The sequence below is a fragment of the Cricetulus griseus genome (assembly GCF_003668045.3).
Source record: "Cricetulus griseus strain 17A/GY chromosome 1 unlocalized genomic scaffold, alternate assembly CriGri-PICRH-1.0 chr1_1, whole genome shotgun sequence".
Classification (NCBI taxonomy): domain Eukaryota; kingdom Metazoa; phylum Chordata; class Mammalia; order Rodentia; family Cricetidae; genus Cricetulus; species Cricetulus griseus.
In genome coordinates, this window is record NW_023276807.1 from 210931081 (window position 1) to 210956111 (window position 25031).

Here is a 25031-nt window from a genome sequence, read left to right on the forward strand (position 1 = left end):
CTCTGCCTCTTTACCAGCATTCCTTTCAGGTCCAAGGAAAGATCTGATTCTCCATTGTCAAGTTAAGTGCAGGTGGCTTCTAGTTCCTCTCCACTCTTGACACTTTAGTGCAGGCAGACCTGTGACTCCTCAGCTTAGCTCTAAACTGTGCCTGTAGTTGAACCCTGGCTGGGGAAACCTGCTCTTCTCCTGTACCTGGTCCTTGCTGAGATCCCTGGGTGCATGAGATGAGGCTGTAGACACCAACAGTCCACTGAGAATTGCAGACCTCTTGGCCCAAGAGAGCTCTGTCTCTCTTCATTTTCTTTCTGTTGTTGTGATAAACACCATGTCTGAAAGCAACATGAGGAGGAAGGGGTTTTATTTGAGCATACATTTCCACATCATAGTTCATCATCCAGGGAAGCTGAGGCAGGAACTTGGAGGCAGGAACCTGGAGGCAGGAACTGAAACAGACATTAGAGAGGAAGAAGGCTGATTACTGCTCCCCTCTGCCCCCAGAGACAGAGTTTCTGTGTAGTTCTGGCTGTTCCAGAATTCACTCTGTAGACCAGGCTGGCTTCGAACTCACAGAGATTTGCCTGCTTTTGCCTCCAAAATGCTGGGATTTACTGCTTGTTTTTCATGACTTGCTCAGCTTGCATATTGTACAACCCAGCACCACCTGCCTGGGAGCAGCACCATCCACAGTGGTCTGGTCCTTCCCACATCAAACATTAATCATCAAGAAAACAGCCCTCAGACTTGCTCAGAAGCCAAACTGATGGAGACAATATCTCCGTTAAGGTTCCCTCTTTTCAGATGACCATCCTTTCAGTTTTTGTCAGGTTGATAAAACTAAGCAGCTTTACTGTTCAAATGCTTGCACCAAGACACTTAACCAAAGTCTAGCATAGTGTCTGGCCTCTGAAGGTCATGTCCCTGGGGTGGTCCCAGCCATCCATGAAGTGCCTTCTTGAGAAAGTTCAGTGCTGCTTGGAAACTTGCTTTGTGTTCCAGTCTGTGCTTGATAACAGGCCTTGTCCTCTCCATAGGCCACTTACTACAAAGGTGTAACAGCTAGATGGGCCACCTATCCAATGTGATACCTCAGAGGTGGTGTCAAGGTCTTCAAGTGTCTAGGATGGATAGGATCCAGAATAAACAAGGGAAAAAGCACTGTTGGACTCAGCCACCTTGCCAGAATTGGGCTCAGGCTCCCATGGAGCTTTCATGACTATCTTTAGTCTATGTCTGAAGCCTCACCCCATTGCCACTCACATTACCTCATCACTGCCCTTGGCTACCAGGGAGCTCCATTCTTATTCATGTGCCCAAAGCAGCCTTCCATAGTTGATGGAAACTGGGAGTCCCAAACTGGACTCTCATGCTCAAAGAAAGGCTTAATCCATAACGTGCTTGCTATGCAAGCATGAGTACCTGAGTTCAATCTGTAGCACCCAAGTAAAGAGCCGGAAGTGGCCACACTCACAACCCCTGTGCTTTGGAGATGAGCTAGCCAACAGCCTTGCTGAATAGGTGAGCCCCAGATCCTAGTAGGAGACCCTATCTCAAGGAACAAGCTGGACAGCTTCTGAGTAACTCGAGTATTTCCTCTGGCTTCCTTCTAGACAGGGTTTCTCTGTATTGTTTTGGAGGCTGTCCTGGAACTCGCTCTGTAGACCAGGCTGGCCTCAAACTCACAGAGATCCTCCTGCCTCTGCCTCCTGAGTGCTGGGATTAAAGACGTGCACCACCAACGCCTGGCTCATTCCTTGTTATTTTTGAAGATTTATTTTTATGTGGATGTATGAATGTTTTACCTGAATATACATATGTGTGCCACTTGAATCTCCGATGCCTAAGGAGGTTGGAAGAGGGCACCAGATCCCCTAGGATTGGAGTTTCAGATGGCTGTGAGCTGCCATGTGGTTTGAATCTAGGTTCTCTGCAAGAGCAGCAACTGCTCTTAATGGCTGAGCTGTCTCAGCCATTAAGGAGAGGACTGTATTGCTAATTTTTGATACCCCTAATTTATGGGTATTGGCTCTAGAAAAAGGAAGGTCACTCTAGGTGTGACATACATCCACGATGAGAGCTGGCTGGTGGAGAGATCAGGTCTGGGTAGATCTTTAGGTTGTCACAGAACCCCCACTGCTCTTTTCTCTAAGTCTTCACTCTCTTCCACCTCCTGCTGGTAGGGCAGGGATGTTTCTAGTGACAGCCTAAAGACCCAGAAGGAATGGAGGGGTGGGGGCTGGTACCTAGCTTAGAAAGGTGGGGTACAAAGCAGACCTGGACTGGGTGTGGGGCACTTGTGGGACAGGGATAGGAGACTTCCACTGTGTGCTCTTCAAAAGCCTTTGAATTCTGCCTCTAACAATGGCATCTCTTTCCCATCCTTCCTTGGGCTCCATTGTCCATCTTTAGTGAGGGTAGGCTGAATCTCAACTAGCCCCTTGGTGTACTGCCAGGGCTAACCTCAGGTAAGCTGGCTTCTCAAAAAATTCTTTCTCTATGCCTGCTGCTGGTGTATGGTACCCCATACCAGGGGCACACACAGTGGCAATCTTGTTCTGACTCAAGTCCTGTCTGTAGACTCTGCCTCCTGTAAGCTCTCTCAGCCCACACCTGTGTATCACCATCTTCCTGGTGAGAATGATACTGGGCCAGCTTTCCTTTCATGCTTATAACCCAGTCTTCCTCTGCCCACACCTAAGCTCTTGTGAGCTTCCTCTAATGCAAGCCTGAACATGCCTGTCTTCCTGGAGCTGACAGTGTTAGTGTTTGTCCACATGCCATGGGGCCTGCTATTTTGGGGCCTGCTACCCTCTTCAGTGTGCTTTTTGCCACTGACACCTGCCATTCTTGGAGAACCGCCCTTGGCCTCCTTGAAATGCTTTGCTCTGGGAGGCAGCCCTGAACTTCAGGCAATCAGTTCTGTGAAAGGCAACTCACTCAGGTGATACAGTCCCAAGAGGAAGGATGAGTGTGCTTGCACTGCCAGCTGCTTCTCTCCCAGTTCCGGGAAGTTAGAGACACCAAGAGATCTGCATGTGTTGGGCAGAGACAGCCCAGTGGAGAACAGCAAGTATTGATGGACAGACAGTAAAAAGAGACCGAGCTGGGGAGAGACCCTGCCCCTAGCATGAGAAAGGGGTCACATGAGGAAAGGTAGGGACAGTTCTGAAGGAAAGAGCCTCATGATAGGGACTGAAACCCTTTTAGAACCTATACACTTGATTTTTATTTTATTTTTAGAGACAGGAGCTCACTGTGTATACCTGACTGGCCTGGACTCTCTGTGTAGACCAGACTGGCCTCAAACTTACAGAAATTCACCCGTCTCTGCCTCTTGAGTGCTGAGATTAAAAGTGTGTGCCACACACTATGCCTGGCCTCACTTTTAAATTATTTATTTAGAGACAGGGTCTGATTGTGTAGTGTTGGCTGTCCTGGAACTTGCTCTGTAGACCAGGCTGGCCGGAACTCTTAGAGATCCTCCTACTTCTGCTTTCCCAGTGCTGGGATTAAGGGCATGTACCACCACACCTGGCTAAAATTTTTAATTTTTAAAAATGTATGCATGTGAGGGTCTGGTGTGTTTCCATGTGCATGTGAATTTGGGCACACACCCCATATGCTGGTCAATCCTGGCTGTTGGTGCTCACCTTCTGCTTTGTTTAGGAAGGGTCTGTAACTGTTCATTATTGTGAACACCAGGAGAGCTGGCTGGAAAGTGTCCAGGGATTCTTCCACCCGTGCTTCCTAATCCACACAGGCATGCTACCATTTTTACACAGTTTCTGGGATTTGAACCCTGGTCTTCAGGCTTGCTCAGCAAGAGCTGTGTACACTGAATCATATCAGCCTGAGAACCTACTCATTTTTATATCTTTTAATCTTTCAAATATTTACCACTTGTTTTAATACAGAATCAGAACTAAAACACATCAGAGGGGAGACAAGATCTTTATTAGCTTCTATTTATAAGCACTTTTCAATACTGAAGCAAAATATTAAGCTACAGGAACAGGGAAAACCAAGGCACAAAGAATGGACCAGAGCCCCCAGAACTCACTAGGCAGCCGCTTTCTCTTCATAGGAGGAAGTGGGTATGTGAGAAGCTGCTTTGTTCCACCGAGACAGGCCCAGCCACCTGAGCCTCAATGAGAAGAGGACCTGGCAGGGCTGGGGTATCAGGCCAGGAGGTTAGAATTTGCTGGTGTAGAGGGTGACAATCCACTTGGGCACACGGAGGAAGCCAGGCAGGTAGGAGGTCAGCCATCCCAGGCTGGAGACATGTGAAAGGGCATAGCCCAAAGAAAAATAGTCCTGGACTGGGCGACCTGGGAACAACAGAAGGACAATTGGACCCTTATTTTCTGCTCCTCAGACACCCCAACTCTGGTTGAAAACTTGAGGGTAAGGGGTAATGGACAGAGTCCTCAGGTAGAGCTAACCTAGGGTGAGTGCTTACCGTCTACATCCTGAAGGCCATAGCGCCGAGCAAGGTCACAGGATGGTAGCACCTTCCCACTCAAGCTTAGGATCTTGGGGTCTGTGGGCACACATATGCTTAGAATGGTGGGTACTGGAGTGGCGTGGAGTAACAGTCTGGCTGAGTGGGACAGGGCACCACTGAGACATGCACTGCTGCCCCGAGTAGTGGCTCTGTGTTCATACAAAGGTTCCTGGCCACACCTCCCTGCAGCCAGTTCAGAAGCCCCACAAACCTCAAACCAGGAATTCTGACCCTTTGGGCTTCCAAAAGTCAGAAATGACAAGAATGTCCAATCATCTCCCACACCAAAATTAGGAACTGGTTGTCAATGCCCAAAAGATATCCTTTGTCACCCCAGTATCTTTACCTGTTGCCAAGGCCACCACACACTTGCCACTCATTTCTGGGCTTTCTGCCTTTGAGAAATTTGGTTTGGCCTAAAAAATGGGTTGAAAAGTTAGGGGTGAGTTTCCAAAAGCACTGCCTGTGCCTTCCCCATTCTCACCTTCTGTCCCAGAGGGTCATAAATCTCTTGCAGGGTCATGTCTTAGAAGACACCAGAGCTACCTTTCCCATGTTAATGTGAGCCCTGTGCCCCAGCCCCAGCTGCCTCTCCTAAATGGAAGGATCAGATAGCTCCAAATAGTGCTTGGACCTTCTCGTGTAGGCCAGGGCAAGGCCAAGTACGTGGTTTTGGTATCAGATGGCCTTTCCCATTGTGACATGTACCATGGAACATGTTTCTTTCCTTCCTTTCATTTTTTCAGTGCTAGAGGCTAAGTCAACACCAGCACACCTAAGTAAATGCTCTACCATTGAGCTACACTCCCAGCCAGGCTCAAGTTTCTTAACTTCTCTGGGTTTCTGCTTCACTATCTATAAAATGGAGTTATTAGCTGCTTTACAAGATTCAAATATATGTGTGTATGTGCTCAGCTTGTGTCTGCCCTAGTGAGTACCTGATGACTGGGAACAATGAGTCTTTTTAGCCAGAGTCTCACTATGTGGCCCTGGCTGGCCCAGAACTTAGTCAGGTTAGCCTTGAAGTCACACAGATCCCCTTGCCTCTGCCTCCTGAGTGCTGGGACCACAGACGGACTGCCACCATGGGGAATGCTTACAACTGTTACTGTTTGGAGAGTCTGCTTTTTGTTCTCAATTTCCCTTGCCCTTCCTTTGCCAACCTTCTTAAACAAAGAATCCTCAGGTTGATCCTCTTTTGCCATAAATTCCTTCACCAGTTCTGTTTGCACCAACCCTGGCCACAGAGACACATAGCTGACTCCATGACACCGTAGCTCATGGGCACAGTCAGCAGCCAGTCTGTCACACTGGAAGGAGAGAAGGTAGAATAAGAACCTGGACACCTGCCCAACTCACCTTCCTCTTCTGCTTTCTCTGAGTCCAAGAGGATATCCCAGGCCTCCATCCTTCCCGAGAGCCCTGATACTTCTGGTACCCATCTTCCCACATCTGATACCTACTCTGGCAGAGGGAGGTCCAGGCAAAGGGACTATCAGTGGGTAGAGCAGAGTGAGAGGTGAAGGTCACCGGTCTTACTATCTGACAACTAGGGATTGTAGTAACTACCAACACTATTGTATACCTCCCCAGCTCCTGTGCCCTGGTGCTTACCGCAGTTTTGCCCACACCATAAGGGACATTGAACATATGCTGCAGCCCCCCAGGGGAAGAGACAACCACGATGAGTCCTTTGCCAGCTGGTACCATCAGCCGTGCCCCATACACAGAGCACAAGTAGTGGCCTCTAGGGGGAGGGGGGGCAGAGAAGAAGAAGGGATGAATTGTGTGAAGGCTGGTTCATTGCTTTCTGAGTCCTCAGCAGCTGTTGTCGGCACAGGAGGCTGCATAGCAGCAGCTGAAGACCTGGGGAACTAGGCGTGGGCCATTCCAAGGAGAAAACTGATACAATTAATGGCAGATGAGAAAGGACCATCTACACATGACAAACATAATGGAAATGGCTCCTGCACTGTAAACATAAAATAGTTCAGGGACAAATTAAGCTACGGATCTGGTCAGCTGGCTTAATGGGACAAACCTATAATCTCAGCAAACTGGAGTTGAAGGCAGGAGAAGAGGGAATTCAAGGAATTCTTGGCTACACAATGAGTTTGATGCCAGCTTGGGCTTGATAAGACCCTTTTACAAAATAACAACAACAACCAACACACACAAAAACCAAATCAGCCAGTCAATAAATGAGCAAATGGCCTGAATAGTAAGTTCTCAAGAAATTCAAATGGCCAAATAAATACCTGAAAAATGTTCAATAACCATAGCCATTGGAGGAACATAAATTAAAATTACTTCGAGACTCCATCTCATTCTAGCCAAGAGTGGCTATCACCAAGAAAATAATTCACAAGTGCTATGGGGAAAGAGAAACCCTTATACATGCTGGTGACAATGTAAATATGTGTACTGCTACTATGGAAGTCAGTAGGGGAATTTCTCAAAAACAGAAAACAGAATACAACCCAGCTATCTTATACGTGGGTAGGACTCCAAGCCAACAAACCGTAGAGATATTTGCATTTCTACAGCTGACCTATTCACAGCTCTTTGGAAGTGGAGCCAACATAGATGTCCGTCAATTAATGAGTGGATAAAAAATGGAATTTTGTACAGCTGTAAAGAAAAATGAAACTATGACATCTTGCAGGAAAATGAATACAACTAGGAAACATAATTATTGTTGTTAATATTTTTGAGACAGGGTCTCTCTACATAGCCCTGAATGTCCCGATACTCATAGGTAAACCAGGCTGGCCTCAAACTCACAGAGATCCATTTGCCTCTGCCTCCTGAGTGCTGGGATTAAAGTCGTGTGCCGCCACATCAGGCCCTGGAAACCATTATGTTAAACAAAATAAGCCAGATTCTGAAAGACAAATACATGGGTAGAACATATTTGGATCCTAGGTTAAAATTATATGTATGTATGTATAAGAGTATTATATATGTGTATATATATGTGCACACATGTATATGCACATGTATGTATGTTTATTTGTAGATAGAAGTGTGAAAAGGGGAAGAAGCAGTCTAAGGGAGGTGGGAAACAGAGAGGGTAGCAGAAAACAATAGGACTAACCGGGGAAGAAAGAACTAGTCAAAAGGCTGAGGAATGGAGGAGAAGGCAGTGATGATGAGAATGAGTGAGAACCAAGTATAATATACATATGCATGAAGAGACAAGATCTGACATGAGCACATACATTCTACATGCAGTAATAAGTAAGTAAAGCCCATATGTCCTGCGTTAAGTGAAATCTATAGTAAAACCTTTGTGTCTGGCTCTGAGAGAAATGTTTCAGCAAAACCTCTGTTTTGGTTTATGTTTGGGTTAATCAGTAGAGGCTGAGAAATTGTTTTGAGACTGTTAAACCTTGAGTGGTTTCTTTGAAGAATCTGCACTTGGTGCTACGTTAGAGCTTGCAGCTGCACCAACCCTGGTCCTAAGATGCTCCTGGCAGACCCAGAGTTCTTACGTTTGATTATGGCTGCCATAGTCCAAAGGGACTGAGATTTGTGTGGGTTGTTTCTCACAGGCAGCAAGAGCAAGATAACTTTGGTCGTTGGAACCTTTCCCAGCCCCTATTAACCTTGCATATGTTTGAATAAAGTAACTGGAGTAAGCTAGCTGGGTGTCAGTCTTTTCCAAGAAGGTTGTACCCCTCAGCTCCTTCAGAAAATGAAGGCTTGGTATTTTTGTGAGCTTCTCTCATTAACTAGTCCATCCGTTTTGTCAATTTGAGCTATCCTTCTAACCATTTTTAAAACCATAGCCTATGGGCTTCATGAAACGCTGAGAGAATACTCCCTTCTGGGACTTGTACTTGGATGGGCAAAGGCAGAGGGAGGAACAAGGCTGAGATCTTGTTGGAAGAAACTGAGTTGGTCAGTGGTAATGCACGCCTTTAATCCCAGCACTCAGGAGGCAGAGGCAGGCAGATCTCTGAGTTTGAGGCTAGTCTGAGTTCCAGGACAGCCAGGGATACACAGAGAAAGAAAAAAGGAGAGAGTCAGAGGGAGGGAGAAAGAGAAGGAAAGAGGGAAGGAGGGAAAAAAGAAAGAAGAAAAGAAGGAAAAGAAGAAGGAAAGAAAGACAAACTGAGACACAGCAAAAGTTGACATTCCTAGTGTTACAATATGCGACTTGAGGGGGATCTTGGCGGATCCCATGATTGGACAAACACCACCAGCAGACAGAGGTTACTTGGGAAGCTTTATTGGGGGAAGGGAAGGGACAGAAGGGAGAGAGAAAGAGAGACCTGCCTCCTCATAGAAACAGCAGAGAGAGTGGAATGGGCGGAGCCTCTCTCTCTTTCTCTTTTGGTTTTTCGAGACAGGGTTTCTCTGTGTAGCTTTGGAGCCTATCCTGGCACTCGCTCTGGAGACCAGGCTGGTCTCGAACTCACAGAGATCCTCCTGCCTCTGCCTTCCAAGTGCTGGGATTAAAGGCGTGCGCCACCAACGCCCAGCCTTTAAGAGCCTGTCTCTTAAAGGCACCTTTGCACCTGTGTACAGAGCCAGGGTACTTGCCTGCCATGCATACAGGGATAACCCCTCTGCCAGGTCCCCAAGAGGTGGGGCCATGCTGCCTGGATGATAATACCCAGGCTGCTGAGATAGCTCAGCAGGTAAAAGGTGCTTCCTATGCAAGCTGGTGAAGCTGAGTTCAAGTCTCAGAACCCACAGAAAGATGCAGAGAGAGAGAGCTGACTCTCTAGAGTTGTCTCTGAGCTCTGCATGCACCATGGTGGGCTCGGGCTCTCCCCCTCCCCCCCCAAAAAGTTGACATTCTTAGATGCAAGCCCATAGGCATGACACTTCTCCAGAAATAAGTGGGACAAATGGACTAGAAAGGAGATGAAGGAGATGGGGAAGCTGGAGGGAAAAGAAGTCCTTTTTTAAAAGGCCCTGGGTCTGGAGCAACCTAAATGAGAGGAAACTAGGTTCCAGCGGTGAAGCACATACCTGAGTCCAACATTGTTTATATCATCCCAAATGGAGGCAGGTACTTCCCAGAATGGCTTATTGATGGTGCTCAGGATTGTCTAGAAGACATAGGGAGGGTGACTGGGTCATCCGAAGGCAGGATGATGGGACAACAAATGAAGATTAAAGACTCAAGGGTGGGGTTTGGGTGAGGTGTGGAATACCCAGTTGGATCCAGTTCAAAGGTTACCTGGACACCAGCAAAGGCATTATTGACCAGCACATCTAGCCGCCCTTGCTGTTCCCGATCAACTTGCTCAAAGAGGCTTTTCACTTCACTCTCCTGGCTTGAATCACACACCACTGGTACACACCGGCCCCCAAGGGACTGTGCCTGGAGAGGGACAGGGAGTATGAGTTCACAGTAGTGTCATTTCCTTAACTAAAGTGAATTTAGGAACTGAGAAGATAACCACAGGACTCAGCCATTGGCATGCAATGGCTCCCTCTGGTGTCTGTTGTAGAAATTTCATCACAGTAGGACCTCCCGCAAAGAGCTTGCAAGGTGGATGGGAACTCAGATTTAAAAATCAACATTTACTGAGGTCTGTCATATGCAAGGCCTTAGTAAATACTCTGCAACTCCAGGGTAAGAGACAAGGCATAGCGCCCTCCTAGAAACAAGTAATTATTCTCTTTTTCCTTCCTAACTCTCATGCCTCCCTTTTTACCACTCCTTCAGAATTCTTACTCAACCAATGCTCTGACTTGGTAACTGAAAAATCAAAGCTGTCTGGCATAAACTATTGTCACTTCCTATTCTGCCTAGATTTCCAAAAGTGTGCCCTCAGCAGCTTCATAGGAGGAAGAGCACCCATTATCCAGAGGCATCTCTCTAATCCCAAGACTATAAAGTTTTTTTTTTTTTTTTTTCCCCAGACAGGGTTCCTCTGTGGCTTTGGAGGCTGACCTGGAACTAGCTCTTGTAGACCAGGCTGGTCTCAAACTCACAGAGATCCTCCTGCCTCTGCCTCCCGAGTGCTGGGATTAAAGGCATTCACCACCACTGTCCACTTCTTGTGGTGGCATACACCTTTAATCGCAGTACTCAAGAGATCTCTGTGAGTTTGAAGGCACGCTGGTCTACATAGGAAGTTCCAGGTAAGCCTGTCTAAAGACATAATTACCTTTAACATCTAGATGACCCTCCAGTGCCCCTAGAGCAAGCATTCTGTGCACATATACACTGAGACAACTGGTTTCTAAGTCTGACTTCCTGTCAGACTTATCTTGTAAGAGCAGAAGTTGCATTTTATCATTTGGGTAACTCTGGTGCCTAGAAAATTGTAGGTACTCCAGTATTGCTTTTATTGGAATCCAGTTAAGAAGTAAACTCTTATCGGGGTGTGGTAGCACTGACCTTTAATCCCAGAATTCAGGAGGCAGAGGCAAGTGGATCTATGTGAGTTCGAGGCCAGCCTGGGTCTACACAGTGAGTTCCTGGCAAAAAGAAGTAAACAAATACAGTTCAGCAAGTTTTGCCTAAACCAAAGGAAGTCACCGGTCCAAAATTTTTTCTTTGCAACACCTGAAACTCTCAAAAACAGAAAGACTTTTCTTCTCATTAAACTCACTTGGCAGAAAATAAAGCCTACATTATTTGTTTATTGTACTCTGTAAATATTAATGATTTGTTGTGGGGATATCATGGCCAAGCAAGTGATAAGTAGTAATGAGAATGGCTAATTCAGTTGGTCACTCACCTCCTGGGCAGTAGCTCTAAGGGTGTCCAGATTGCGGCCAGTGATGTACACTGTGGCACCTGCTTTGCATAGCTGTAAGGCAATGCCACGGCCAATACCCCTGGAGGCACCAGTCACCACACACACTTGGCCCTTCATAGGCACTGCCATGACTCATGTCAAAGGAGGATATCTGTGGAGTAAAGAGTCGCTTTGAAGGACTCCTGTATTTGTCTGCCAAGCGAGGCAGGTCTCTGTGAGGGCTAGAAGGGGCAGCTAGGAAAGCCTGGACTATTTTGAGGGGAGTGAAATTGCACAGGAGGATAACTGAGGGCAGGTCTCAGGCCAGGGTGTCCTTTTAGGAGGCACAGGGCTGGGCGGAGACTCTCCAGGGCCACACACACACTGCAACCCTCTGAGTGGGGCTAACTTGGTGGGGAATCTGGCGAGGCGGTCCGACAGCGTACGTCCACGAAGAGGTCCCGTCCCACAGAGAACCGCGAAGCCCTGACCTGTAGGTGAACAGAGCCTATGAGCCTTACCTGCCGCAGACGCTGCCTTTGGGCTTCTTTCTGCTCTGTTCGCCAGACCTGTATTTGAGGACTTTTATCCTGCCCGGGGTGGGCGGGACCTACAGTTCGAGAACCTTCATTCTGGGCACGTCGAGCTTACAGCGCATTCTTGGGGTGAAAATCCGGTGAGGGTGGGGATGAGACGAGGCTAGCACTGGAGATCCCGGGTCGGACTCAAGGGGTGGAACCCGCAAAAGGGAGAAGGACGACCTGCAGACACGCCCATCATGCGCGCCCGCTCTGTCGCAGAACTATGACGTCTCAGCGCGTCAGCAGTGCGCGGGCGGCCGTGGGAGCTGCAGCCGGGAAGTGTGGCGGTTAGGTGCAGAAGCTCGCATGGGGCTCGGTCCGCGTTCTGCTCACAAGGCGCGGCGACGGTTCCAGGGTGCCGGCCGACGGGGACGCGCCGCCCGGGGTTCGGGACGGCCTCCTCCGGGCCGCGATGGGTGTCCCCGGCTGCCGGCGGCGGCTGCGAGTGCGGAGCAGGCCCCAGAGGCTCTCCCGCACCTGAGTCCGGAGGCGCTCGGGTATTTCCGACGGGCGCTGTCAGCGCTGAAAGTGGCTCCCGACGCCGTGGAAGAACGAGGTAGGAGCAGCTACGCTGTGGGTTAACTGTAAAACCCGCCCGGGGAACTTTCAGAGGGATCCCCGGGGGGTTCTTGGCTAAGTAACCGGTAAGTCTTAGCCTCCTCCCAGTCTCTAACGGTCTGTTTCTTCGTGTTTTCAGACTTGATGGTGCGCAATATTTTGAAGGAAGTGGAAGATCAGGCTCTAGCCTTGGCCACGAACAGGACTGGTAGCGAAATGCTGCAGGAACTTTTGGGCTTCAGTCCTTTGAAACCGCTGTGTCGAGTGTGGGCTGCTCTGCGCCCCAACTTGCGCTTCGTGGCCTGTCATCGGTGTGGGGTCCACGTTTTGCAAAGTGCTTTGCTGCAGCTGCCTCGATTGCTGAGGAGCCCTGTAGAAGCAGAAGAGGAGGAGGAGGAGAATGAGGAGGAGGGGGATGGGAAGCGTGCTCCCTTGCAGATTCTGGAGGAGCTAGTCCTGGGGCTAGCCGCTGAGGTGTCTGATGATTTTCTTTTCTTCTGTGGAGACACGCATGGCAGCTTCGTGGTCAGAACTCTGCTGCAAGTGTTAGGAGGTACTCTTCTGGAGTCTGAGAGAGCCAAGTCCCGTGGTTCCCAGTCGTCTGGTAAGTACTTTAAGAAAGGGAAATGGACCTGGTTAGCAGGACAGTTTCGGAAGTTCAGAAGCCAGTAAACAGAAGAGTTAATCTTCCTAGTGGAGCTAGACCTGAAAGAATTAGCAGAACAGTGGGACAGAGCCTAGAGGGCCAAAGAAAGAATAGTGTGTCTAGATACCTAGAGGAAAGGGTGTGCATATATTTAGGGAACAGCTACTCACATGGGGGCGGGGGGAGATGATTCATTTAAAGCAATGGATTTCACATTTTTATTTATACAACTCACAGTAAGAAAGTCATTTAAACATTTTTAAAAATATGTATATGTATGTGCATGTGTACACACTCAAATGTATATATGTGCCTTCTGCAGTGTGTGTGTGGGGTAGAGAAGACAACTTGTGGGAGTCAGTTCTGGTTCCATCGTTCTGTATATGGGAATCTGGTTGTCAGGCTTAGTAGCAATCACCCTTATCACAACCTTACTGGCCCTGGTATTTTATTTTGAGACAGAGTCTCCCATATAACCTAGGCTGGTTTTTGACTTGTGATGTAGCAGAGGCTAGCCTTCAACTCTTGTTCCTCCTGCTTGCTTCTGCCTTTCAAGTGCTGGGATTACAAGCTTTGCTTACATGCCTGGCTGTTTGTTGTTAGGTTTTTGTTTTTGTTTTCTTTTGGACAAGGTAAGTACTTTAAGCACGTGTTGGTCTGGAGCTCACTGTAAGTCCATGCTGGCCTCAGATTCATTGTCTTTCTGCCTCAGCCTCTCAAATACTGGAATTAGGGATGTATGTCCTTACATCTGGATAGGAGATTTGCATTTAACTGGTATGTTTTTTGTTTTTGTTTGTTTGTTCATTTTTTGAGACAGGATTTCTCTGTGTAGTCCTGGCTGTCCTGGAACTTGCTCTGTAGACCAGACTGGCCTCGAATTCACAGAGATCCAATGTCTGCCTCCCGAGTGCTGGGATTAAAGACATGCTCCACCACTTACCTGGCTCGTTCGTGGGTTTTTTTTTTTAATATTTTATTTATTTATTATGTATACAACATTCTGCTTCCATGTGTATCTGCACACCAGAAGAGGGCACCAGATCTCATAACGGATGGTTGTGAGCTGGGAATTGAACTCAGGACCTCTGGAAGAGCAGCCAGTGCTCTTAACCTCTGAGCCATCTCTCCAGCCCTTGTCCGTGTTTTTAATCTGTGTGTGTGTTGGATTCAAGCAAAAGTTGAGGAAAAGATGCCTTTCTACTTCCTACCTCCTTTTCTGATGTTTTTTCTTTCCTTTTAAATTGTATTCTCTATTTTATTAAAATTGCTAATTGAGACCACTGTCTCAGGATACAGGAAGATAAGGTTAGAGAGTATAAATGAGGTCTGATCTTGGAAAACTTTAAATACCTGACTGAGAAATATGAACCCTGGACCATAGGGAAGAGAGTTAAATTGAAATGATGTTTTACTCATCCACAAAAGACACTGAGTTGTATTGCATCTGTCTTGCTTCTCCAACCTGAGCCCTTATTCTTCTATGGAGCTCTCCTATTTGGCTGTTTGTAATCTCACTATTGTTCATGTTCTTGGTCTTTAGAAACACAGAGGACCTCAGCTCGGGAATGTAAGCCCACTGATTTTGAGGTTCCTAAAACCTTCTTGAATTGCCTTCAGGACCTGAGTGCCTGCTTTCTGAAGGACATTGCAGGTAAAATGACTTTACATGTTGCTGAGACAAATTACCTGACCAAAGTAAGTTAAAGAAGAAAAAGTTTGACTCACAGCTGGAGGGTGTAATCCGTTGTGTCAGGGGATCATCATGGCTGTAGCTATACTGTGTCCACAGTCAGGAAGGAGAGGTAGATAAATGCTGTGCTCAGCTTGTTTTTTTCTTTTTAGTCAGTCTAGGACCCCAGTCCATGGACTAGTGCCATCCACATTTGGGGGTGGGGTTCTCCTGACTTGAATTAACCTACTCTAGAGACTCACAGACACACCCAGAGGTTAGCTTTTACAGTGACTCTAAACCCCATCAAGTGGCCAATCAAGGTTAACCATGACAGAAGGGACCAGGATCTTCTCTGGGGATTCCCCCTAAGCAGGACCCTTATATCAGGTCATTCCTCTTTTACACCTGTCTGGTTTAATGCTCTAAGGCATTCTATTTCTATAGACATTTTTATGTATGTAGTCCTCCTCGTTATTCATGTTTTGGGGTTTGTACAGGTAATTTGGGCTTGGAAGAAGCTGTTAAATAATTTCTGCCTTTTCCTACAGTATTTATCACTGACAAGATCTCCAGCTTTTGTCTTCAAGTGGCCTTGCAGATCTTACATCACAGATTACCTCAGCATTGTGCCCATCTCTGTGATGCTGTCATCGATTACCTGAGTTCTCGTAATTCTTCAGCAAGTGGCAGGTATGGTCAGTCTTCAGGAGTAACTAAAGCTGGGGATGTCATGTGAGAGGGATGAGATGGTGTAGTTAGTGCAGCTACATTTCTGGGTGAAGCTTAGACTCTTTGATCTTCTTAAAAATATTTCTTGCAGCCGGGTATTGGTGGCGTACTTTAATCCCAGCACTTGGGAGGCAGAGGCAGGCAGATCTCTTTGAGTTTAAGACCAGCCTGGTCTCCAGAGCGAGTGTCAGGACAGGCTCCAAAGCTACACAGAGAAACCCTGTCTTGAAAAACAAAAGACAAAACTATATATATTGCTGGGTAGTGGTGCATGATTTTAATTCCAGGGAGACACAGTCTCACTGTGTAGTCCTGCTGGCCTCAAACTCACAGAGATCCTCCTGCCTCTGCCTCCCAGATACTGGGATTAAAGGCATGTATTGCCCATGCCTGACTTAGTTTTATTTTTAAGATTTCCTTTTATATTTATGAAGTTGTGCCTACACATATGTATGTGCACCACATTCATGCAGTGCCCTTGGAGGCCAGAAGAGGGCGTCAGAGCCTCTGGAGCTGGAGTTGTAGATAGCAGTAAGTTGCCTTTGGGTGCTGGAAACTGAACTCCTTGGGTCCTCTGCAAGAGCACAACATGCCCTTAACCACTGAGCCATCTCTCAAGCTCCAGTCTCATTCTTCATCTGTGGGTGACAGAGCCTCACTATATAGCACCAGTTGGCTTGGAACTCACTATGTAGACCAGGCTGGTCTTGAACTGACCTGTTTTCTGCCTCTTGAATGCTGAAATTAAAGGTGTGTACACCAAGCCCGCTTTCTAAAAAATACTTTCTTTTTACTTCATTTGTATGAGTGTTTCACCTATGCATTGTGCAGGAGCCAGTGGAGGGCAGAAGAGGGCTTCTGGACCCAGGTCCTCTGCAGGAACAGTAATACTCTTAACCAGTGAGCCATGTCTCCAGCCCAGTCTCACTCTTCTTACCTTTAGCCCTCTACTCCTATTTCTTCGGGATCAGACGAGCTCCAGACTCTTGGAGCAGGTGCTACTGGTATTAGAACCAGCGAGGCTCCAGAGCCTCTTTGAAGATCACTTTCAGGGCCAGCTGCATTCCTTGGCTGCTCATCCCATTGCTAACTTCCCCCTGCAGCGCTTACTGGATGCAGTCACTTCCCCTGAGCTGGTGAGTTGGAAATGTTGCCCGGTCTCTTTCTGCTATCTTAATCATTGGGCCTTACTTATTTTCATATTTATTTGGTTTTGGGGGACAGGGTTTCTTTGTGTATCCTGGCTGTCCTAGAACTCACTCTGTAAACCAGGCTGACCTTAAACTCAGAGATCCACCTGCCTCTGCTTCCCAAGTGCTGGGATTAAAGGTGTTCATCACCACCACCCAGCTTTTGGGCCTTATTTTTCTGTGTGCTTGTCACTGTGCTTCTCTGACAGTTTACTGCCCATTGTCCATGTGAAGTTAATCTTTCTCCTAGATGTTTGCTTTAGCTTTTCAGTTCTGACTGCCTCCTCTTAGTTCAAGTTTGCAGCTAGAAGTTGTGTGGCTTGTCTGTAAGTCCACAGAGCACTGAAGCCATTGCTATAGCTTCTCTTTACCCATGTGCTTACCCTGCCGGAGGGATGGATTGGTTCCTGTGGTCCCTTGGGTGACACATGGAGTAGAAGAGCAGGTTTAAGTCTAAACTTGCCTTACCCTTGGTTCTCTCTGACTTCTACAGAGGGACATTTGAAATCTTCCCCTATAGGGTAATATCACTATGACTCTTGGGTTTTACACAGCACAGTGAAAATTCTGATGTTGGCAATGGTTTTTACATGGTATCTTTCTTTTTTCTTTTTTCTTTTTTTTTTTTTATTGATTGAATGTCACCCATTCTTCAATCCATGTTTCCTCTCAGCTGTCCCTTGTGTTTGAGGAGCTGAGCCCTGCCCTGGAAGCTGTGCTGGCCCAGGGCCACCCAGGGGTAGTTGTCGCTCTGGTGGAAGCCTGCCGCAGGGTTGGGACTCACCAAGTCCAAGTCTTGCAACTGCTATTGGAGGTGAGTGGGTTTACTTACAGCCTATTCATGCCCTTCCTTGATCTAATTCTGCTAGTTAGGATTTGTCTAATTTGGATGTGAGAAGTTTAATGCCGAGGGAACTATAGATACAGGGACAGGTGAGACCAAGAACAGTTCTGAAATGAAATTTACCCTCCAGAACTTAGAGAACTTTGAGAGATAAATGTGGATTCAGTCCCTGCAAGTGCTGAGGCCGGGAGACAGATCAAGGCACTCGAGACTCTGCCCTCACAGAGCGTCCTTTCCTGTTGAGTTAGGCCTCCCTTTGCTTGTACATCTCTGTCTAGATCATTGTGTCAGGGATGGCACCACTCTCAAGAGTCATTGTGCTTTATCTTCCTATCTAGGCATTCCACTGTGCAGAGCCCTCATCCCGGCAAGTAGCCTGTGTGCCTCTCTTTGCCTCTTTGTTGGCATATGAGGTATACTATGAACTAGTGGAAGAGGAGGGGGCGGTGCCTGCAGAACATCAGGTAAGGTAGGGGAGGGGCCACACCCATAGATATTTGGGGGCCAGGCTCCTTAGGTTAAGTTGATGAGATTTCTAACCTTTTTGAAGAGAATGTGGCAGTACCGTAGGAACGACCTCATCCATTGGGTTTGGTCACTGCCTCCTAATTTCTTATTACTGCACTCCCAGGTAGAAATGGCCACAACCAGAGCTCTGAGGGAAGTGACAGTACTTGGATCTCTACTGCTCCAACATTTGTTGTATTTCTCCAACCCTGGACTTGTACTTCGAAGTCTGAGTGCCTTGACAGGACCACAGCTCCTGGCTCTGGCCCAGAGCCCTGCTGGCTCTCATGTATTTGACGCCATCCTGACTAGCCCCTCTGTGACGCACAAGCAGCGTCGTCGTGTGCTGAAGACACTAAAGGTTAGACTGCTTCTCTAGTCCCTCCATGACTGCTTAGAGAAAACCAGCTTCATTCAGTTCATTCAGGACTGGGCCTGGGAGCTGGGGGCAGGATACATACAGAGTTTCTGTGCGTTTTCTTTTTTGTTTTGTTTTGTTTTTTGAGACAGGGTTTCTCTGTGTAGCTTTGGAGCCTATCCTGGCACTCGCTCTGGAGACCAGGCTGGCCTTGAACTCACAGACTGCCTCTGCCTCCCAAGTGCTGGGATTAAAGGTGTGTGCCACCAACGCCCACTCTGTGCTGTTTTAACTGTGCCTCTAGAGTCTTCTGAAATCATCCCTTCCATCAGGAAGTTTGTATACTCCCCTTGAGGGACTTCTCTTTGCTTGTCTCTATGCAGGGACATTATGTTGCTCTTGCCTGTAGCCGCCATGGCAGCCGAGTATTAGATGCCATCTGGAGTGGAGCAGCTTTGGGGGCCCGGAAGGAGATTGCTGCTGAACTGGGTGAGTACCACCACCACTGGTTTATGTTTCCAAACTTTGCCTTTTCCTGCACCTGGTAGACATCAAAAGGACGGTCTGTTTCTGGGTTCTCCGTGGTCTGCTTTTGCCTTCTCTCTGCAGACTCACCGTGCAGTCCTTCACCCATTTATCTGGCTATCATGCTTTAGTGGGTGTGCTGTAGTGGGATCTTTCTTTGGGCCACCAGCTCACAAATAATGATACGGAGTCTTCTTAATTATGAAAGCTCGTCCTTAGCTTAGGCTTGTTTTTAACTAGCTAGTATAACTTACATTAACCCATTTTTACTAATCTACTGTTCATCCTGCTTCCCCTGTGTCTCCTTGCATCTGTCTTGAGCCTAGATTCATCTCTTACTTCTCTCTCTGTCTGGAAGTCTCGCCTATACCTCCTGTCTAGCTATTGGCTGTTCAGCTCCTTATTAAACCAATCAGAGCAATACATCTTCACACAGTGTACAGATAGCCCACAACAGTGTTCATTATTCTATTTTAGGCACAGGGTTGGGGGAAAATGGAGGGGCCTTCACCTCAAGTAGAATTTGTTTTTGAGCATGGGTGATATTAAACACAAGTAGTTCTCTTTGCAGGAGAGCAGAACCAAGAGTTGATTCAAGATGCTTTTGGCCACCACGTGGCCCGAAATGTGGCCCTGACTACCTTCTTGAAGCGGCGAGAGACTTGGGAACAGCAACAGAGTGCTATGGCCAAGCGGAGACGGGCATTTAACTCTATACTTGAAGACTGAGGCTTCACTGCCTTGGAATAGGTGTTGATTGGAGGGTGAAAGGATACGCTTGTCTTTCCTGCTTCAAGTTGGATTACAAGTCTCATTGGAGCAGATGTAGTAACACACAAAACTGTAACCCTATTGCTTGTAAATTGAAAAAGAATATCAAGAATTCACTGAGATTAAAGTTGTGCCAACAAGGCTAGCCTGCGGTATGGCAGCCAGATCTGTTCATCCCTATGTCTGTCTGTATCTGTCCACCCTCCCCCCCAGGCATATTGGTAAACATTTTTGTATTTTTCTTGGGAATATTTTTATTTTTTAGGGGAAAGGTAACTCAAGGCAAAGCTAGGGACAGTCGTCATTGGTATGTGGGATCTTTGGGATAGGAGTCAGTAGGAATCTAGAGGTGGCAGCAATTATGGTGGGATCAGGATGCCAACAGACAAGGTTGTGGTTCTGCAGGGTAAGTAGCAGGCAGGAGATGTAGGTAAGACAGGCAGCAGTCTTCAGAAAATGTGCAGACTAGAGAACCAAGGCAGTGTACTACAGGCTCTGTTGCGATGGAGTCGGGTGAGTTGCCTCTGGTACACTGCAGACCCCAAATCTGATGCTGCTTTCTAGCTCTCATGTCTTGTGGACAGTCTTGGGGCACATGCTCAGAGCCTTTCTCGTTATGAACGGAGGTGATTCTGCTTGTGCCACTGCCACCGCTCAGCCCCCTCCACCACGTGGCGAAGGGTAGATGAAATTCCCAGCAGCATGTGACCCAGGCCTTGAAGCAGCGAAGATGTCCAGCGGAGGAGCTCCCTGAAGGGTGGGATGAGAGGAAACTAAATGATCAAGGGCAGGCTGAGAGGAGGCCTTGACTTGGGAGCTTGGGGTGGGGATGGGGTTCACACAGGATATCTTTTGGGATATGTGAGTACAAGAGGCGAAACTTGAACTATTCAACTGTAGGATTGATTGTAGGACATGTTGATCTCTTACCTGAGTACTTTTTTGGGTCCAACTCCTTGAAAATCACAGCTCATGGAGTAGAGCCCGTAGAATGTAGCTTTGACATTCAGGCTGCCAAAGAGGTCCCGAGGATTTTGCTTGTACACATCAAAGGTGATGCGGGCAATGTCCTGACTGTGTTTTGGCTTCTCCCGTCCTAGGCCGTATGACAACATCCCACTCTGTGGGATGCTCCATTATTGAAGTAGGCCTTCCTTCATACCCTGATACCTCTTGCTAATCCTGCCATTACTGGATCAGACCCCTTTTGCCTCCCCAGTATTGTCTAATGTTTGATTTTCTTCTCAACTCCCCCAGTTCTTCTCAACTGCCCCCAAGATCAGTGGTAGGCTAGGGAAGAAGATAGGGAGAATTAGAAGGGGTTGGCGATCTAAGCAGCCCACTGTGGGCCTCACCCTGGGACTCCAGCTCTGTCCCCGCTCTAGCGCCATCAAGCATGTGTCATCCTCAAGCATCTGGAAGAAGTCCTCACTCTCCACTGCAGTCCCATCCTCTTCCAGCACCAGGGTTAGCACTCCACTTAGCAGCAGGGTCTCCAGTACCTGTTAGTGACAGGTGGCAGGAGGGAAGAGGCGGGTCTTATCCCATGCCCCTCCTCTCTCTAGTTGGCCCATCAGCCCTAGACACTGTTGGTGTCTCAGCTCTGCTTCCTGATCTTCCCTGTGTTCTGTTTTGTTTTTGAGGCAGCGTTTACGTAGTTCAGCCTGCTCCCAAACTCAGCAATTCTGTGTTAGCCTCCTGGGTCCTGGGATTGTAGATGTGAGTACTCTGCCTCGTCCGTCATAAACATGGCAGTCCTTGTTTGGGTTTTTGAGTTGTTGATAGACCCTCACCAGAGGCAGACTTCTTTTTTCCATTTTGCTACTATTTGTCTACCCTTGCTACCCTCTAAGCCATCCCCACTGACATTAAATGACAAATCAGTCCTAGCCAGGTGTGGTAACACACCTACAGTCCTAGTTGCTCAGGAGGCAGAGGCAGGGGGACCGCTGGAGCTCAGGAATCTAAGACCAGACAACAGTTTTGGACTCTGACTCTAAATATGAATAAAAAAAGACAATCTAAGCAGATGAAATCTATCTTATCTATGTTCTCTTATCTACGCTGTCCTCCCATGTCATCCTTCCTGTTCTCTACAACTGTTTTCAGGGTTAGCACTGTTTAACCATTCTGGGGCCAAGAAAAAAAGAAATGTAAGGGTTAAATTAAATGAGTGTTAAAAGAGATGTTAGGGTTGTGTTAGGTTAGGAATAATATCGATAAGAAATAAGAAGGCTTCAGCTGGCATAAGATAGTCAAAGTGACCAGGAAGGGCAGGGCTCTGACTGGCTTCTGTGAGGCCCTCTTGAGAAACATACACAGGCATGGTTGCCCTTTGACTCATTCTAATGCATCTGATTGCAACAGACTCAGTTTTCAGGATAGATTCTAAATAATCACCCTGTAGAGAAGGAGCTGGACCTGAGTAACCAAGGAAGCATTCTGATAGGACTGTGGTTAAACATCCTTGAAGCTGATATAGGTTGTTCCCCTACCTACATCAGGAACTAAGGCCCTGGGGTTCCAGCCAGCATGTGCTCACTAACAAGCAGTCTGAATCTTCTAAAGACCACCTCATATTATTTTCCTTGCAGATTGACATGCCTTCCTTTAAAAAATTGTTTTTATGTATTTTTAAAATTGTATGAGGGGTGTGTGTGGGGGGGTTTACGTGCATAGGGACCAGAAGATCCTATGGCTCCTCTGGAGCTCGAGTTACATTGGTTGTGAGTCACCAGGTGGGTGCTGGGAACTCAACCCTGGTCCTCTGCAAAAGCACTATGTGCTTTTAACTGCTGAGCCATCTTCCCAGTCCTACACTGCCGCCCCCCCTCTGTGTGTGTGTAGACTACAGAAGAGAATTCTCTAAAAGGAATGTCCAGTCCACCATGACTTGGGAAAGAAAGTCACCTAACCTCAAGAGTTCACCACCCAGCACCATGCAGCCCAGAGGCTGCTCCCATCTTGGGCAGCCCACTCTAGTCTCTGGGGTATCCTGTCTAGCTTTACTAACTAGATTGGAGTTTTGCTAAATAAAACCTGCTCAAATTGTCTCATGACTAAATTTATTCCTTCAAAATCTCAGCCAAGAGGCATCCCCTCCAGTATCTGTCCAAATATCTATAAGGACTTTGCATTTATCCTTTCAGTAACCCTAAAAGATGGTTTATTATTCTCTTGTGTAGAGGAAGAAACCGAAGGCTGAGGGTGTGGTTTAGAAGTAAATTGCCTAGCGTGTGCAAGAACCTGGATTTGATGTCCAACACTGAAAACATTTTTCAAGTTAGGTTTTGTGGCATGTGCCTGTAAGCTCAATATTTAGAAAGCTGAAGCAGGAGGATTCTAAGTTCAAGGTCAGCCTGCCCTAAAAAGGGAGAGCCTGATTCAAAAGAAAAACAAAAACCAGGTTTTGGTAAGTTGAATGACTTCCCAAGATTTGACAGCTGGGACGTAGCAAAATAACTTGAAACTGGCTTTTCAGTTCCAAAGGCTGGGAATTTAAATCAGTGGCAGAGCCCTTGCCTAGAATTTTCATTCCTAGTGCTACAAGAAAACATACAAATCGCCATAATTACTTCTGAACCCATTTCTCCAGCCCCTATCTACTATTTCCCTGACTGCCAAAGAAAGCCCACTACTCAGAAAATAAATAATTTACCCAACGCAACATAGGTCATTGGCCTTAGTGTTTCTTAACCACCCAAGGGGTGGCAACCATGTAATGCACGCTTTCTGCTCCACCATCCCACTGTGCTGAGTCCCTTGGCTTCCCTACCCCAGGACCCTGACCACTAACCTTATCTAGTAGTTCCTGGCGGGTGGCAGCTGTCAGTCCCTTCCGGACGGTCCGCTTGTGATCACAGACACGGAAGGGTCGCTGAGGTGGTGGGCCTGAGTTCCAGACCCTACGGCCAAGCTCAGAGCCCATAGTGGAAACTGACCTGGTAGTTGAAGAAAACAGAAGGGACAGCAAGGGGGTTGGCAAATGTAGTGATAATGATGGGGGTGGGGTAGCTAAGGGGATCTAGGTTTACAGATCCAAAGAGAGACTAGAGAGAGAACAAGAGTAGTTAGTTTTACGAGTTGGAGAAAACTGTAGAGTCAGGGAAGTGAGTCTTCCAGGGGCTGATTTTTGCCTTGTCTGCCCATATCCCCAGCATTGACATATAAAGAAAAGGTTTGGAAATCACCTCAGCAGTCCATTGGGGTTCAAGGCTGAAAGGTACTCCATGGTAAAGGGACGCAATAGGCGAGCTGCTTCCCTGTGGCTTTGGGGCTGTATGCTTCTCTGTTGTTCTGAGGCTTACGTCTTCTTTCTGTATAAAGCTGGGATTTTAGCTCTGGTGAAGTCAAGCCTGGACTCTGTCCCTCTTTGCCTGGTGAGTAAGAGGGACAAAGTCTAAGAGGAGGAGGAGCCTATGTGGGGTTGTGGAAGTACCTTGTTTGTGTCTCTTTAGAGATGTGGAGGGGAGGATGAAATTTGATAATCTCCCCTCCCCCTTACCCAAATACAGTTTTACTTTGGGGTCTAGATTGACCATGTTGAACTTCAGATCTTCATATCTCAGCTCCTATGCTAGATAGAATAGCTTCTGTCCCTCAGGTTCAGAGATGGGCATTCCATGTGAGTCCTGATGACTGTGTCGCCACCTACTGGAAAGTTACAAACTGCAGCTTTTGGAAAAGGCCGGAAGTTTGCAAGGTTGGGATGGGGAGAAGCAGTGGGTGATTGGAAGAAACCCGGAGAAAATGAAAGGCCGGGCGACGTGTCTGGGAATGATGTGAGCGGAGTCTGGGTTCTGATCTACAGACCAGCATCGTCAGATCCCGTCTGGGATTCTGGCCCTCCAGCTTACCTCTTTCTTGGTTGGAGAAGGATTAGCGAAACTGTTTTTTTCTGGCTTCATTCTCCAGAAATGCCTACTTTAGTCGCCATGAGCAGACACTGCTCTAACAAGTGTTTTTGGCTTGCTACTTAATAAATAGTGTATCTCTACCTATGATTCCTGCTACAGTTATCAGAGGAGTGTCAGGACTTGAGCTGTGTGTGTGTGTGTGTGTGAGAGAGAGAGAGAGAGAGAGACAGAGAGAGAGAGAGAGAGAGAGAGAGAGAGAGAGAGCACATGCACACGGAAGCCAGAGGGAACCTTGGGTGTCACTCTTCAGCACATCCATCTTTTTTTTTTTTTTCCTTTTCTTTTTTCTCTTTGAGACAGGGTTTCTCACAGGCCTGGAGATCATCAAGTTAGTTAGGATGGCTGGTCAGTGAGCCCTAGAGATCCACCTGTTTCCATCTGTCAGCACTGGGATTACAAACCATGCGCCCCTGAACTCAGGTCTTCATGTTTGTATGGCAAGGACTTTGCTGACTGATCCTCTACCCAGCCCAGGGGCTTTAGTTTTGATGTTCCAGGTTTCATCCCTGATTTTAGTTGT

At 47.3% G+C, this 25031-nt stretch overlaps 3 protein-coding genes across 4 annotated transcripts; 1 reads left to right on the forward strand and 2 right to left on the reverse strand.

The window, feature by feature from the left end:
• Positions 1–3932: 3932 nt before the first annotated feature.
• On the reverse strand, positions 3933–11965 carry Dhrs1 (dehydrogenase/reductase 1). Its single transcript, XM_027390533.1, has 9 exons — positions 11733–11965; positions 11212–11383; positions 9699–9842; positions 9488–9567; positions 6119–6251; positions 5668–5814; positions 4851–4920; positions 4460–4540; positions 3933–4328 (listed from the first exon to the last, which is right to left on the reverse strand). Exons 2-9 carry the CDS (start codon positions 11359–11361, stop codon positions 4192–4194), a joined length of 942 nt encoding a protein of 313 aa, XP_027246334.1. The 5' UTR covers positions 11362–11383; positions 11733–11965; the 3' UTR covers positions 3933–4191.
• Positions 11966–12031: 66 nt separating this feature from the next.
• On the forward strand, positions 12032–19769 carry Nop9 (NOP9 nucleolar protein). The gene is made up of 10 exons (XM_027390531.2): positions 12032–12348; positions 12490–12954; positions 14540–14650; positions 15220–15361; positions 16344–16536; positions 17264–17404; positions 17773–17898; positions 18066–18302; positions 18683–18788; positions 19396–19769. Exons 1-10 carry the CDS (start codon positions 12099–12101, stop codon positions 19551–19553), a joined length of 1929 nt encoding a protein of 642 aa, XP_027246332.1. The 5' UTR covers positions 12032–12098; the 3' UTR covers positions 19554–19769.
• Positions 19770–19829: 60 nt separating this feature from the next.
• Cideb (cell death inducing DFFA like effector b) lies at positions 19830–24228 on the reverse strand. 2 transcript variants are annotated; one of them, XM_035452508.1, is made up of 6 exons: positions 24116–24228; positions 23786–23971; positions 23392–23536; positions 20951–21097; positions 20526–20716; positions 19830–20345 (listed from the first exon to the last, which is right to left on the reverse strand). In XM_035452508.1, the coding sequence occupies exons 2-6, from the start codon at positions 23824–23826 to the stop codon at positions 20210–20212; spliced, it is 660 nt and encodes a 219-aa protein (XP_035308399.1). In that variant the 5' UTR covers positions 23827–23971; positions 24116–24228; the 3' UTR covers positions 19830–20209. The 2 variants fall into 2 exon arrangements, with proteins under 2 accessions (XP_035308399.1, XP_027246335.1); XM_027390534.2 differs by having other exon boundaries at positions 24100–24222.
• Positions 24229–25031: the final 803 nt, after the last annotated feature.

Excerpts from the sequence above, each read along its gene's own strand:
- Dhrs1 (XM_027390533.1), bottom strand. The coding sequence starts at position 11,361 with ATGGCAGTGCCTATGAAGGGCCAAGTGTGTGTGGTGACTGGTGCCTCC. Across the intron at positions 6,252-9,487 it reads ATAAACAATGTTGGACTCAG|AGGCCACTACTTGTGCTCTG; the intron begins GTATGTGCTTCA and ends CCCTCCCCCTAG. Across the intron at positions 5,815-6,118 it reads ATGGTGTGGGCAAAACTGCG|TGTGACAGACTGGCTGCTGA; the intron begins GTAAGCACCAGG and ends CTCTCCTTCCAG.
- Nop9 (XM_027390531.2), top strand. The coding sequence starts at position 12,099 with ATGGGGCTCGGTCCGCGTTCTGCTCACAAGGCGCGGCGACGGTTCCAG. Across the intron at positions 14,651-15,219 it reads CTTTCTGAAGGACATTGCAG|TATTTATCACTGACAAGATC; the intron begins GTAAAATGACTT and ends CTTTTCCTACAG. Across the intron at positions 18,303-18,682 it reads GTGTGCTGAAGACACTAAAG|GGACATTATGTTGCTCTTGC; the intron begins GTTAGACTGCTT and ends GTCTCTATGCAG.
- Cideb (XM_035452508.1), bottom strand. The coding sequence starts at position 23,826 with ATGGAGTACCTTTCAGCCTTGAACCCCAATGGACTGCTGAG. Across the intron at positions 23,537-23,785 it reads AACCCCAATGGACTGCTGAG|GTCAGTTTCCACTATGGGCT; the intron begins GTGATTTCCAAA and ends TTCAACTACCAG. Across the intron at positions 21,098-23,391 it reads GCCAGGAACTACTAGATAAG|GTACTGGAGACCCTGCTGCT; the intron begins GTTAGTGGTCAG and ends TGTCACTAACAG.